This window comes from Monodon monoceros, unplaced genomic scaffold (genome assembly GCF_005190385.1).
Source record: "Monodon monoceros isolate NGI ecotype Baffin Bay Population unplaced genomic scaffold, NGI_Narwhal_1 Super_Scaffold_21, whole genome shotgun sequence".
In the NCBI taxonomy this organism is placed as follows: Eukaryota; Metazoa; Chordata; class Mammalia; order Artiodactyla; family Monodontidae; genus Monodon; species Monodon monoceros.
In genome coordinates this window covers 99,410,307-99,425,650 of record NW_021703778.1, presented here as the reverse complement: position 1 = coordinate 99,425,650, position 15,344 = coordinate 99,410,307, and the positions used below count along the sequence as shown (strand labels likewise).

At 39.3% G+C, this 15,344-nt stretch overlaps 1 protein-coding gene across 1 annotated transcript in view; it reads left to right on the top strand.

Annotated features, from left to right (window-relative positions):
* Positions 1-15,344, top strand: part of SUPT16H (SPT16 homolog, facilitates chromatin remodeling subunit) — a 33,584-nt gene that overhangs the window by 11,213 nt on the left and 7,027 nt on the right. Inside the window, exons 2-22 of the mRNA XM_029238660.1 lie at positions 1,781-1,873; positions 2,904-3,074; positions 3,722-3,874; positions 4,437-4,583; positions 4,988-5,139; positions 6,612-6,784; positions 8,143-8,233; positions 9,039-9,112; positions 9,250-9,362; positions 10,478-10,543; positions 10,660-10,755; positions 10,834-10,949; positions 11,037-11,190; positions 11,696-11,823; positions 12,356-12,491; positions 12,597-12,723; positions 12,987-13,105; positions 13,600-13,725; positions 14,054-14,166; positions 14,457-14,532; positions 14,937-15,106. Coding sequence (XP_029094493.1) covers positions 1,781-1,873; positions 2,904-3,074; positions 3,722-3,874; positions 4,437-4,583; positions 4,988-5,139; positions 6,612-6,784; positions 8,143-8,233; positions 9,039-9,112; positions 9,250-9,362; positions 10,478-10,543; positions 10,660-10,755; positions 10,834-10,949; positions 11,037-11,190; positions 11,696-11,823; positions 12,356-12,491; positions 12,597-12,723; positions 12,987-13,105; positions 13,600-13,725; positions 14,054-14,166; positions 14,457-14,532; positions 14,937-15,106 — 2,594 coding nt within the window. The remainder of the gene's footprint in view (positions 1-1,780; positions 1,874-2,903; positions 3,075-3,721; positions 3,875-4,436; positions 4,584-4,987; positions 5,140-6,611; positions 6,785-8,142; positions 8,234-9,038; positions 9,113-9,249; positions 9,363-10,477; positions 10,544-10,659; positions 10,756-10,833; positions 10,950-11,036; positions 11,191-11,695; positions 11,824-12,355; positions 12,492-12,596; positions 12,724-12,986; positions 13,106-13,599; positions 13,726-14,053; positions 14,167-14,456; positions 14,533-14,936; positions 15,107-15,344) is intronic.

Below are 15,344 nucleotides of genomic sequence, written 5' to 3'. Positions count from 1 at the left end.
TGCGAAATAATGAAGTTAGGCCCCTTCCTCACACCATACACAAAAATTTACTCAAAAATGAGTCATAGATCTAAATATAAGAGCTAAAAGTATAAAACTGTTGTCGAAGAAAGCATAGGTAAATCTTCATGTCCTTGCGTTAGGCAAAGCCACCTTAGATATGACATCAAAAGCACAAGAAAAGAATTTGGACTTCTTTAAAATTAAAAACTTTTGTGCTTCAAAGGACAACATCATTACGAAAGTGAAAGAAAACCCACTGAATGGGAGAAAATAATGCAGATCATATCTGGTAAGAGACTTATATCTAGAACATAAAAATAACTCTTAAAGCTTAGTAATAAAGCAGTAACCCGGTTACAGAATGGGCGAAGGATCTGAATACACACTTCTCCAGAAAGGGTATACAGCTCATCAGGAATCATGTGAATGGGGACTCAGTCAACATCATTAGCCATTAGGCAAATGCAAATCAAAACTACAGTGAGATACTGCTTCACACCCATTGGGTGGCTATATAAATAATAAAATAATAAAAAAGGTAACAAGTGTTGGTCAGCATGTGGAGAAAGTAGAACCCTCATACGTTACTATTGGGAATGTAAAATAGTGCAGGCACTTTAGAAGACAGTCTGGTGTTTCCTCAAAAAGTTAAACTTGGGGCTTCCCTGGTGGCGCAGTGGTTGAGAGTCCGCCTGCCGATGCAGGGGACGTGGGTTCGTGCCCCGGTCTGGGAGGATCCCACATGCCGCGGGGTGGCTGGGCCCGTGAGCCATGGCCGCTGAGCCTGCGCGTCCGGAGCCTGTGCTCCACAGTGGGAGAGGCCACAACAGTGAGAGGCCCGCGTACCGCAAAAAAAAGAAAAAAAAAGTTAAACGTAGAGTTACCATATAACGAGCAATCCCTCACCTAGATATATACTCAAGAGAAATATGTGCACACAGAAACTTCCGTGAATGTTTATAGCAGCATTATTCATAGTAGCCAAAAGATGGAAACAACCCATATATCAAACAATTGATGAATGGATACAATGTGGTATATCCACATAATGGAATGTTACTCAGCAATAAAAAGGAATGTGGTATTGATACATACTACAACAGAGATGAACCTTGAAAGCATGTTAAATGAAAGAAGCCAGACACAAACGCCACATATTATGATTCCATTTATATGAAATGCCCAGAATAGACAAACCCTTAGGGACAAATGAGATTAGTGGTTGCCTAGGGCTGGGGGGAGATGGATAATTATTGCTAATGGGTTTTTTGGGGGAGGATGAAAATGTTCTAAAATTTGTGATAGCTGCATAACTAAATACACAGAAAACCACTGAACAGTACACTTAAAGTGGGTGAATTGTATGTGAATTCTGTCTCAGAAAGCTGTTTTAAAAATAGAGTAGGGTTTCCCTGCTGGCGCAGTGGTTGAGAGTCCGCCTGCCGATGCAGGGGACACGGGTTCGTGCCCCGGTCCGGGAAGATCCCACATGCCGCGGAGCGGCTGGGCCCGTGAGCCGTGGCCGCTGAGCCTGTGCGTCCGGAGCCTGTGCTCCGCAACGGGAGAGGCCACAACAGTGAGAGGCCCGCGTACCGCAAAAAAAACAAACAAACATAAAAATAGAGTAAGTGATGGCTGTGAGGTTGCCAGGCAAACATGTACCTTAAACTTAGAATTTCTGTTAGGAAAAAATTACACATATCTTGGGTAAATACTGAAGTTTGTATTCCTATTTTGCTAGTGTGAAAGAAAATGAACATATTACTCTGCTTTTCAGAAAGGAGAAGATGAGTATGCCAACGTTGATGCCATTGTTGTATCAGTGGGTGTTGATGAAGAAATCGTTTATGCCAAATCAACTGCGTTACAGGTGAGAAATTTACAGCTGTGTTTAGCCCTGAGAGTCATTGAATCAGCTACTAGACTGTTCAATATCGTAGCCACTAGCCACATTAAAGTTTTAACTTCTCAGTCCTAAGTCTCAAGTACTCAGTAGTGGCTATCGTGTTAGACAGAGGACATACAGAATATTTCTGTCACAAAAAGTTCAGTGAACAGCACTGATTTAGAACATAAGGAAAAAGGAAGAGAAGTATATAAATTAGGATGGATTTAACTTTAAATAACAGAAAAATCTAAATAACAGTGGGTTAAAAAAAATATTTCTTTTTCTCTTAGATAGTCTTCAGGGACCCAGGTTTTTTCTCGGTCTCTACTCTGCCATCCATAGAGTATAGCCCTTGTGCTCATTTTGCAAAATTTGCTGCAGCTTCACCCTTATATCTGCATTCTGAGCAAAAAGAATGGAGAGAGGGAATAAAATGGGAGACCCTCCCTCCTTTTTTAAAGAGACTTTCTTGAAGTCCCACAGAATACTTCTACTTATAACTTATTGGCCCAAATTTAATCTAATGGTCATGCTTAGCTGCAAGAAAGGATGGGAAATAGGGTCTTTGTGCTGAGCATTTTGCCCAGCTAAAGGTCATGAGTCTCTTTGAGAGAGAAGATATGAGTAATTGGTAGGCAACTAACAATCTTTGGGGAGCTAGAATGCACAGTTCCCTGAGGTGCTTCCCTGTCTCTTGTTTTATGCATTTCTGTCCTACTAAACAGTAATATACTTCCTATAAACACAAATTATCCAAACGATTTGATGGTCTTTATTATGGAATGTTTCAAACAAATAAAAGTAGATAAAAGAATACATTGAACTCCTCCTGTGTACCCATTATCCAATAAATTGTCAACTCCTGACCAATCTCATTTCATTTGAATCTACATCCAGGTTCCCCATTCCACGATTATTTGGAAGTTAATTCCAGATACCTTAATTTATAAATATTTCTGTGTTAGTACATTAATTTTTTTGTATCTGTACATACCGTTGTCTTTTCCCATAGACATGGCTCTTTGGTTATGAACTAACTGATACTATCATGGTCTTCTGTGATGACAAAATCATCTTTATGGCCAGCAAGAAAAAAGTGGAGTTCTTGAAACAGATTGCTAACACTAAGGGCAATGAGAATGCTAATGGAGCCCCTGCCATCACACTGCTCATACGAGAAAAGGTCAGAACTAATAAAGAAGGTGTCATAAATGTGAAAGAATGTTTAAAAGTGATAAACAGAAAAGCCGTCTAGGAATTTAAAAAATACGGGAAGATTTAGCTGACTGTCATTTGTTAGTCAGGAAGAAAAGAGTTCAGTAGTCCTGTCAGTTCTGCAGTAAGACAAATGGGTTATGAAATTCTGGTGAACACTAACTTTATCCATTCTTGACGCTGTCAACTTGTTTGTTTTAATCTGAGTGCCTTAATTAGAACAAATAGCTTTTAAATATCCTTAAGGAAAATGAGGCATACCTCATTTCCAGTTTTTATCAAATGTACTCTTTTTTGTTATACTGCCCACTTCTCTTCTGAGAAGATTTCTTCTCAAAATGTTGTTCACCTTTGTATTTGAGTTTCTTAGCTGTTCCTGAAGAAAAAGAATAGCCTTCTCCGCTTATGTGGTACTTCACTTAAGCATATAAAGGTATCCAAAGAAATTTTGCGTTACCTTTTGGTGTGTTATAGTCTGCCCTAAAGAAGTAGGTAGTAGAAGGGGAAATAGAATTTATTCTTTCTGTAGTTTAGAATATTCTCTGCCTAGTACTAGTAGAACATAGATGTCTAATTCTGAAATTGAACCCCTTTTCCTCCCTGTGGCACTGATAGAATGAAAGTAATAAGAGCAGCTTTGATAAAATGATTGAAGCCATTAAAGAAAGCAAGAATGGCAAGAAGATTGGAGTGTTCAGCAAAGACAAATTCCCAGGAGAGTTCATGAAGAGCTGGAATGACTGCCTCAACAAAGAGGGCTTTGACAAAGTAAGAATACTCTTGGAAATAGGCACATTGAGAGTTGAGAAGACAAAATTGTGAGGAGCTTCCATAACAGATAATGCAGAGAATTTGTTTTGGGAAAGCTATATATTCATTCACATTTCCATTTTTCATTCCCTTCGGCTGAGCAGTAAGGCAGTTTTCTTTCCAGTTAGTAATGAGGCATTCAGGAGAGAGTTCAGGTACTTCAGAGGGAAACTGAGGAAAATCTCTTGTCCAAAAAAAATTTTGTTTTGTTTTTCTTTTCTTTCCTGTCTGCCTTCCTCCAGCCTTTATGGAAACCTCAAGAGAGAGGCATTTATATCTACATTTTAAATGATACATTAGTTTAATGCCTCTTGGAATACACCAGTGACCTGGTAAAGAGCTCTTTCAGATGTTTATTCAATCCAAGAAGAAGAGATTTAGGTATTCTGCACACTGCTGATGAGTGGTTTGCTGTTAAATAACCAGATGTCATCACTGATAATATTTGACTTGGGGGAGAGATATTTCTTTAGCAATTCCGTATCTGCATGTTAGAAACTGTTTATCGCTTTGATTGCAGATAGACATCAGTGCAGTTGTGGCCTATACCATTGCTGTAAAGGAGGATGGAGAGCTCAATCTAATGAAGAAAGCAGCCAGCATCACCTCTGAGGTCTTCAACAAATTCTTCAAGGAAAGAGTCATGGAAATAGTCGATGCAGATGAGGTGAAAAGAGAGGGGGGCGTCTTTTTACTGTTTTAATGAAGCAGAAGTAAGTCTCTCCCATGCGGCGTTTTTTGGTGTGTGTTCGCCTTCCTTTGATACATAAGTTGGTGTGTAAATGTGCCAGCTCTCTTTCAAAATAACTATAAACCTGCACTGTAGTTTCTGGAGGTTACCCAGTATTTCACTTGAGAATTCCTTGAATAGCTGTGAATTCCACATATTCTCTAAATTTGCTTTACATGTACACCAGTATGTTAAGTGGTGCATAAACCACTTCGTAAGACTTCTATAGCATCCTATATGATATCAGGATATATGTTATCTTCAAATGGTGATATCCAAAAACCCAACACCCCTCTGCCACTCTCTAGTAAGTATTGTTTTATTTCTGGATATACTTACAGAAAGTTCGACACAGCAAACTGGCTGAGTCTGTGGAAAAGGCCATAGAAGAGAAAAAATACCTAGCCGGGGCAGACCCTTCTACTGTGGAAATGTGTTACCCTCCTATCATTCAGAGTGGTGGCAACTATAACCTCAAGTTCAGTGTGGTGAGGTAAGTAGGAGAATTTCAAAATATAACAACAACCAGAGCATTTCAGCCTTTGGCCTGTTTTTTTTCTTGGACTCATTCTGGAATTCAAAAAAGTAGGAGGAGGGGCTTCCCTGGTGGCACAGTGGTTGAGAATCTGCCTGCCAATGCAGGGGACACAGGTTCGAGCCCTGGTCTGGGAAGATCCCACATGCCGCGGAGCAACTGGGCCCATGAGCCACAACTACTGAGCCTGCGCATCTGGAGCCTATGCTCTGCAACAGGAGAGGCCGCAACAGTGAGAGGCCCGCGCACCGCAATGAAGAGTGGCCCCTGCTCGCTGCAACCAGAGAAAGCCCTCACACAGAAACGAAGACCCAATGCAGCCAAATAAATAAATAAAATGAATTTATTAAAAAAAAAAAAAAGTAGGAGGAGAAAGAATAATCATTAGCCTGCTTTTTACATTATTTTCTTGTCTTATTCTATGCATATTTTTATTTTATTTCACACTCATTTCTTACTTGAGTATTTGATTGTAAGCATTTTCCAGATGATTTAAAATGCCGAGAAAAATGCAAAATGTTGAAAAAAAATCTTATTAGATATATCGTAATGTAATTCCCCTTCTGATTTTTAAAAAATACTGTAAAGAGGGGACTTCTCTGGTGGTCCAGTGGTAAAGAATCTGCCTTCCAATGCAGGGGACGTGGGTTCGATCCCTGGTTGGGGAACTAAGATCCCACAAGCCGCGGGGCAACTGAGCCCAGGCACTACAGCTACTGAGCTCGCGCGCCTCAATGAAAGAGCCCGAGTGCTGCAACTACAGAGCCCAGTGCTCTGGACCCCGTGCGCCACAGCTACAGAGCCCACACACCCTGGATGGAGCCCACGCACCACAACTAGAGAGAGAAAAACCCGCACACCACAACTAGAGAGAAGCTCGTGCGCCACAGCAAAGAGCCTGTGCCACAATAAAAGATCCCGCACGCCTCAACAAAGTTCCAGCATGCCGCAACTAAGACACAATGCAACCAATAAATAAATAAATCCATCCATACATACATACATGCGATGATGTTATAACCATAGGCTTTAAAATAAATAAGAAAATAAAAATTAAAATACTGTAAAGAATGCTGTGTGTCCTGGTTGGTTGGAAAGGATTAATTCATGGTGAATTCACAGTGGACTGGTGGAAAGGTGATGCCTTACCATCATGCTGTTAGGTTATAATGAATAAAATTCAGTATATGTTTTACATACTTAGGATACAACAACTTTTTACTGAATTTTTATCCTAAAAGCTTTGGCCATTAAAGTTACTCCAGAGCATTTATAAACTGATTTGTTCTTTTAAAAAAAAGTTTAGGTCATTTTTCCGCTTCAGCTTTGGGATATAGCAGGGAAAGGTAGTGATTACAGATGTGTGTGTTAGTGATACTAAGGACTTCACTAGTTTGTGTAATGAAATGCTTTCTTCCTTTGGTCTCTAGTGACAAGAATCACATGCATTTTGGGGCCATTACCTGTGCCATGGGTATTCGCTTCAAATCTTACTGCTCCAACCTTGTTCGCACTTTGATGGTTGATCCTTCTCAGGAGGTTCAAGAAAATTACAACTTTTTGCTTCAGCTTCAAGAGGAGCTGCTAAAGGAACTAAGACATGGTAAGGTGCCTTAGATAAGGTTTAGAAATCATGTAACAAAAATGTAGCATTTATGGGCGTGTTTATCCCTGAGGCTCTTGTACTGTAAATAGAATAGATTTTACTAACCTCCAGTCATCCTAGCATTTAGTTCCTCAGTGTACTTTTATGCATGGGTGGTTATTGTGGTTTTAATACTGTTGTTTAAAAAAACCTCTGACTGGTTAGGCCTCTGTGTCCAGATCTTCATAAAATACTCTGGCCTTATTACTTTTCTTGAGAAACTTCTGAGAAGTAGTATCTCTCCCAGCAGGCTGTGTAATATTAATCCTATATTGAATGGATACCCGGAATCTTAGTTTGAGAGAAGATCTAATAGCAGCCCTGCTAAGCAAGCAGCTGCCTACCTCAAGAGCAAAGCACTTGACACCTCTTTTGCCTTGAGACTTTTCACTCCCAGATGGCTAAATGGGACTTCATGTTTACCACCTTCAGACTACTTCGTAAGCCCGCTCATGTTTTGCAGAGCTTCCAGGCACCATTCCCCCATGATACCTCAGGTCGATCTTGAGAAATCCAATTAGAGATCATAGTCCTAGGTAGTTTAATAATAAAAACCCCTCTGAGGCTACCATATCTGGCTTGAAATATGTATTCATATCCTAGACCCTGAAAAATCAAGTCCAGAGTTCTTCCAGTAATTCACCCATTTAGTAGTCCTGTTTTTCAAAATGTATAATAAGCTTAATGTGATACCTTTTATCAACTCTTGAATTATTTCAATGAAACCAACTGGGGTTCCACAGTCCCACTGGAGTGATTCTAAAGAACAGTGTAATTAAAGAATGATCAGGCAGATTGTTTTTTAAAATGCACATTTCTAAGTCCTACCACTCCTGCAACTGTATTCCTTATTTTATGCTTTGAGAAACCCTGCTTTAGGAAATATTTATTTATTTATTTATCTCTCTATCTATCTATTTGTTTATTTATGGCTGCATTGGGTCTTTGTTGCTGCACGCAGGCTTCCTCTAATTGCAGCAAGTGGGGGCTACTCTTTGTTGCGGTGTGGGGGCTTCTCACTGCAGTGGCCTCTCTTGTTGCAGAGCACGGGCTCTAGGCGCGTGGGCTTCAGTAGTTGTGGCTTACGGGCTCTAGAGCGCAGGTTCAATAGTTGTGGCGTGTGGGCTTAGTTGCTCCGCGGCATGTGGGATCTTCCCAGACCAGGGCTGGAACCCGTGTCCCCTGGGTTGACAGGCGGATTCTTAATCACTGTGCCACCAGGGAAGTCCCTAGTGGACTTAATAGGTGAAAAAAATGTGATTTGGGGCTTTTTTTTTTCTGAAAGATGCTTTAATGTCCCATGTCTGTCTCATTAGGTGTGAAGATATGTGATGTATATAATGCTGTCATGGATGTGGTTAAAAAGCAGAAGCCAGAGCTGCTGAACAGAATTACCAAAAACCTTGGGTAAGATGCTATGATATACATTGTCACTCTGAGTCAATTTTCGTGACTGGCAGTCAGGCAAAATATTCTTAGATGATTCAACCAGTATTTATGGACTATTAAACTTAACTGTGTGCCAGACACATTGGGTTATCAGAGAATGTGAGAAATGCTTGAGTTCTACTCCCAGGGATAGGGTGGAGATTTTTCCAGACCAATGTAGTAGATGCCAGTAGTGTTGCAGCCTTAAATTACAAATGTGAGGAGACATTACATACTATATTTCCTTTCTTAGAACACCTCAGCTCATATTTGCAAATTAAGTACTCTGAGATATCCTACTATTTAAATTCTTTTTTCAATTTTTATTTTATCCAGTGTTTCTCAAATGTATTTGACCACTGAACATCTAGAAATACCTAATAACATCTTACAGAACCAAAGACATTTGAGAAACAAAAGCTCTAGGCAGTCTCCTTAGATGGAAGCTAGTTGGGGTATATAGTTTATTTCTGTCCTTCTCTGATGGACAAGAGGAAATATATTGACCTATACCAAGTCTTGGCCTAGGTGACTTAATGAAGCCAGTTATCACATTCTACTAAATATAATAAGTGTTATATGCAGTACTTAATTAGAAAGTCATTTTCAACGTATTAACCCAAAGACTGTCCTCAGATCTTCTTTAACTGACTGATCATCAGGGGCAAATCACTCAGCATGTTTGCTTGCCTTATCTTGAAAATTGAAATAGGATATATTGTACTTGACTCAGGTTAGAGGTCTTTTAGCCTATTGCTAAAGTTTCTCTTCATTCCTTTTTTAGGTTTGGAATGGGCATTGAATTCCGTGAAGGCTCTTTAGTAATTAATAGTAAAAATCAGTACAAACTGAAGAAAGGTGAGTTTTACATGCATGCAATAGAAAAATAACTTTTTTGAAAGTTTTCTTTTTGCTTTGTCTCCCTCTATTCTGTATAAAATCACACTTCTCCATCCTTTCACAGTCATTGACTCATTCCTGTTTTGCTCTTTTAGGAATGGTTTTCAGCATCAATTTGGGATTCTCAGACCTGACTAACAAGGAAGGGAAGAAACCAGAAGAGAAAACCTATGCCCTATTCATTGGTGACACAGTGCTTGTGGATGAGGTATGTATTGCTTCTTCCACTTTGAGTGGTCATGAACTGACTTTGGAAGCGCATTTTTACCCTATGGTTCCCCCCTCCTTTTTTTTAATTGAAGTATAGTTGATTTATAATATTATGTTAGTATCAGATGTACAGCAAAGTATTCAGTTATATATTTTTTTCAGATTATTTTCCATTACAAATTATTATAAGATACTGCATATAGTTCCCTGCGCTACATAGTAAATCCTTATTTACTCTTGTTTATTGCTTATCTATTTTATGTGGGTTTTTTGTTTTTATATTTGTTAAATGCTAGCTAAGGGGAAGGAGAGATCCCTGTGATAGCCTAATACAGCTAGGGATAGAGATTGTTTAACCCAAACCCTTTATTACATTGTGGCTTGAACTTCGATTATGATAATGTCAGGAACTGATTCTGATAATGGAACTGATTTTTTTTTAGTAATGGCTTTATTGAGCTACAGTTTACATACCATACAATTAAAGTGTACAATTTAGTGATTTTTAGTATATTCACAGTTACGCAACTATCACCACAGTCTAACTTTAGAACATTTTCATCACCTCAGAAACCCTGTGTGCATTAGCAGTCACTCCCCACGTCCCCCTCAGGCCTAGGCACTGACTTTCTATCTCTAAGGATTTGCCTTTTCTGGATATTTGGGGTCTTTTTGTGACTGGTTTCTTTCACTTAGCAGGAACTGATTCTTAATAATAGCAAATATTTAAGTGCTCTTATTATAAGCTAAGCATGTTTATGCATTAATTCATTGAATCCTTATAATAACCCTGTGAAGTAAATATTCTTATCCAAGTATGCAGATAAAGAAACTGAGGCACAGAAGTATAAGTAACTTGTCTAATGTCACAGAGCTGGAAAGTGCTTGAGCCAGGTTTCAAATCAAGCCCGTATTCTTAATCATGATCCCAGCGTTGCCTCCCAAATTGTAGTTCCTGATGTGCGTTTCAGAAGATAACTGGTTTTATTTGTTGTCAAAGATTTTTTAGTACCAGAAGGTTCAAAGCATGGCCCAGCTATTTACTGGGTTTGAAAGTGAAAGTGTTTCACTTAAATGCTCTTACAGATGTCTAACTTCCTACTTGTATTCCAGGATGGCCCAGCTACCATTCTCACTTCTGTGAAGAAGAAAGTGAAGAACGTGGGGATTTTTCTAAAGGTAGGAAGAAGATAAATGAGTGGTGTAGGAAGTTTGATACAGTGAAGAAGATAAACAATATTGGCTAAAATAATTAAGACCTGAATTTCTGATTATGATTTTTTTTTCCCCCATAGAATGAGGATGAGGAAGAAGAGGAAGAGGAGAAAGATGAGGCTGAGGACCTGTTGGGAAGAGGTTCCCGAGCAGCATTACTTACAGAAAGAACACGAGTAAGTTTACTGTATTAAGTTTACTGTATTACTTTGATGGTTCACAGGTTTTGATAACTTGGGTTTTCCCTTCTCCAGAATGAGATGACTGCAGAAGAAAAGCGAAGAGCACATCAAAAAGAACTGGCAGCTCAACTCAATGAGGAAGCAAAGAGGCGATTGACTGAACAGAAAGGGGAACAGCAGATTCAGAAGTAAGGGTTTGCATGGAGTAGTAAGATTGTTTTAGGATTATATGTGTTGTGCAGAAATTTCTCAAAAACATCTTATTCCCACTCCAGAGCTCGTAAATCTAATGTGTCCTATAAAAACCCGTCTTTGATGCCTAAGGAACCACATATTCGGGAAATGAAGATCTATATTGATAAGAAATACGAGACTGTAATAATGCCTGTGTTTGGCATTGCGACGCCTTTTCACATTGCCACAATAAAGGTACTAACTTTGAATCAAGCTCCATCCAGTGTCTTAAAATAGATGACTCTCCTGCTTATCATAGATGACTGTCTTGTCTGCATTGTCTCTCACATTCTGCTCCTTCTGACTCTACCTTTCCCGCATTACTGACTTTCCCCCATCCCTAATCTCCTGCTGTCATTTTTCTTCCTTTCCAGTTTGCACTTTGGAGAAAGTTAAATGATCTAGTCTAGAAACATAATTTGCCTGTTTCTCTTTGAACTTTGAGAATTTTTTAACCTTTTTTCATAAATGTGGCACAGAGAAAGAACTTTGAGAACTCAGTGATTCTTTTGGAAACAACACATTTGGTCATATAAAAAAATAGGCTAAATATGTAGTTTATTAGTTTTAGATTAAGGATTACAAGCTAGGTTTAGCAGCTTGTAACTACTAAATTTTAGCATCTCTATAGCTACTGATCTTTATCTAGGAAAGAAATCTGTTTGTTTATTTTGCTAATGCTTTTCCTTTCTTTGAACAGAATATAAGTATGTCTGTGGAAGGAGATTATACTTACTTGCGAATCAACTTCTATTGCCCAGGCAGTGCTCTGGGCAGGAATGAGGGCAACATCTTTCCTAACCCAGAAGCCACTTTTGTCAAGGAAATGTGAGTTCCCAGGAAAACAGCCATCCCCAAATGCCTGTTGGCAGAAGTGCTACCCTCAGAAACATTTCGTTCTCTGTGCTGTGTTCTCCCCCATTCTAGTGAATGGCAGCACCTTCCTCAGTGGCACTTGATTAGGTTCACCTTGCTAACTTTGTACTGTTTTGAGGATGGAACCTAATTTAAATCCTCGTGAAGATATTTTATCCTCACTATATACATATTTGGTGATAAAATCTCAAATGTGTGCCACATTGAAGTCTATTCATTCTTGAGGTGGAATAGGATAATTCGGGGAAGTTTATGCTGGATTTGAAATATATGTGTGTTTCCCCCACCCAATGGATTAGTCATTTATAATATTCTCTGTTTAAGAGAGAAGGGAGGTTTTTTTCAGTTTTCCAGACATTATTTCACCAGTCAGTAGTACGTTTTTCTCCTAAAAGATAATTAAACCAGTTATAAAACATAATAATGGGTTCAGGTTACCTGGCGTAATAAAGAAGCTCACATAAGTGCTTCCCCTTTTCTGCAGTACATACCGAGCTTCAAATATGAAGGCACCTGGAGAACAGACAGTACCAGCCTTGAACCTTCAGAATGCTTTCCGAATTATAAAAGAAGTGCAGAAGCGTTACAAGACTCGGGAAGCAGAAGAAAAAGAGAAAGAGGTGAACCTGAACACCAACAAAGCACCTTTGTGCAAAAGGACACATGTGGGTTTTGGGGACATGGAAAGATACGTGAAAATTCACATTGATTTTCATTCTGCTTAGGGCATTGTGAAACAAGACTCACTGGTGATCAATCTAAACCGGAGTAATCCCAAACTGAAAGATCTGTACATTCGCCCGAATATTGCCCAAAAGAGGATGCAAGGCTCACTGGAGGCCCATGTCAATGGTATGGATAATGTCTCATGAGCCTGGGCTTTGTCTTCAGGGGCACATTTGTAGGAATGACAGATCAGATAATATAGTAGGACAAGGAAGTGCTTGGAGGAATCTACTTTGACATCGCTGTATGGCCAGAAGGAAAGGAAAGCTCTGTACCTTATTGGCATTTCCTCTGACCCTGTTCAAATCAGCCAGAAAAGATTCAGTACCTTCTGGCCTAACCTCATGATGTTCCTTGATACTTAGCTGCTTCCTTTCTTCACCCCCCAGGTTTTCGCTTCACGTCTGTCCGAGGAGACAAAGTGGATATTCTATACAATAACATCAAGCATGCTTTGTTCCAGCCGTGTGATGGGGAAATGATTATTGTCTTGCACTTTCACCTCAAGGTATATCTTTTTATCAGCTAGCTATGAGCTCTTGGGCAAGATCTTTCTATCTCCCTCTTTCCCTTGAAATAGTGATGAAAAATATCACCTATTGCATAAGATCATCAGGAGGATTGAATCAAATAATGCTTATGAAGTCCACAGTGCCTGACATCTAGAAGGTGCTAAGCGTGTTTGTTCCTTTGGTGTGATATATAATGACCTCCGAAACGTATAAGGTCTTCTCCAAATTCCTGTTTCTGAAAATTTTTGCTTTAGACAATTTATTACCAACATAATCTTTTAAAAATTTATACTCTTTCATATTCCCAGATGTCATTATTAATGATGACACCAGGGATGGTTTAAGTGTTTTTACATAAATGCTGTGGTTTCCAGTGTAGATGTTTTAATATTTTCATGTTTTGTTGTTATCTTGCTTGTCTGTTGTGTAGACTTCTTTGTGGAAGAAGTCTTCTGACTTCTTTCTTGTTCTTTCTGCTTTGTGCCCTCAGAATGCCATCATGTTTGGGAAGAAGCGGCACACAGATGTGCAGTTCTACACAGAAGTGGGGGAGATCACCACAGACTTGGGGAAACATCAGCATATGCATGACCGAGATGACCTCTATGCTGAGCAGGTGAAATTTGGTTTTGCAGGGGAGTGAGGTAGGATGCAGTCCAGATCTGAGTTCAGTAGTTGTTATATTTTATAAACAACACCGGAAACTATCTGCAGAACCTTCTCAAGTATCTGCTGGCATGGCGTAGTGCTGTGGCTTATGGATTAGACTTAAGTTGCAGGCTCAGCTCTACAGTTAACGTTATGGTGACCTGTAATAAAGTATCTGTGCCAGTATCATAGTTATCAGAATTAAGGACTACAAAAGCACTTCATGCTCTTTGAAGGGACTACTATTAACAAGTCAAGTGATAACTGTAGTTAATTCGTAATTTTTTCTTCTGCAGATGGAACGAGAAATGAGGCACAAACTGAAAACAGCCTTTAAAAATTTCATTGAGAAAGTAGAGGCTCTAACTAAGGAGGAACTGGAATTTGAAGTGCCTTTTAGGGACTTGGGGTAATGTATCTCCTCCTCTTTTCGGCCTTTAGAAAAATTAGTTATTCTTCCTTTAATAATAATTTAACATGACATATCATGTCCTTTTTCCTATGGACATCCATTCCTTCTTGGAAATGTTTAAGGGCTGGGGTGAATGGCTAAGACTGAGAGGCTCCCTCTGGAAATGAGTTTCCAGCAAGCATGCTGGAGTTGTGTTTGGAATGGGAAAAGGAAAGAAGCCTGTTGTGGCAGCAGCAGTTTCTCTTGCAATGAGCCCCATCTTAGGTGAGTTTCTTGCTGTCTTTCAGATTCAATGGCGCTCCCTATAGGAGTACCTGCCTCCTCCAGCCCACTAGTAGTGCGCTGGTAAATGCTACAGAGTGGGTGAGTATTTCTGACCTCTTTTTAGGAAAACAAGTGTTAGAGAAAAGAAAGCAAGAGGGTAGACATTTTGAAAACTAGGTCCTTATTTCTTTGGATTTTCATTTTTGATACTTAGGTATAAAACTTACTGAATAAGTGATTCTTTAAAAGTCTCTTTAGTTTTTAAAGATAGTTTCTTTACATAATTTCCTTAAATGTATTCTCCTTGAGGAAAGATTTTGATCTTGCAGATCCTTTCACTGGGGCTTCTTGGTATCTTGTATTTAGTCTTTGCCCCCCAAAACAAACAAAAAAACAGTTTAGTTATCCTTTGTGTAGTGATTTTTAGATCCTGAAAGTGTTTGAAAATGCTAGTGCTTTGTGGGAAGTATTTTTATGAAAATAATCCTGTTCTTTCCTGACAGCCACCTTTTGTGGTGACGTTGGATGAAGTGGAGCTGATTCACTTTGAGCGAGTCCAGTTTCACCTGAAGAACTTTGACATGGTAATCGTCTACAAGGACTACAGCAAGAAAGTGACAATGATCAATGCCATTCCTGTTGCCTCTCTTGACCCCATCAAGGAATGGTTGAAGTAAGTAGACCTGCCAGCAATCTCCCACTTAGCCCATGAACATTGTACCATAGAATATGAGTGTGGTATGTCATACATAAAATCTGCTGGTGTACTTAGTGAAACTGCCTTTGGGTTGTTATCAACCAGGACTCGAAAATTTGGGATCTGTTAGACATAGAGCCACTTTTTCCTGAATACCCAACAGTAGTTTATGGTTATAGGAAAATCAAAATCTAAGATCTCTTTTGATTCTACT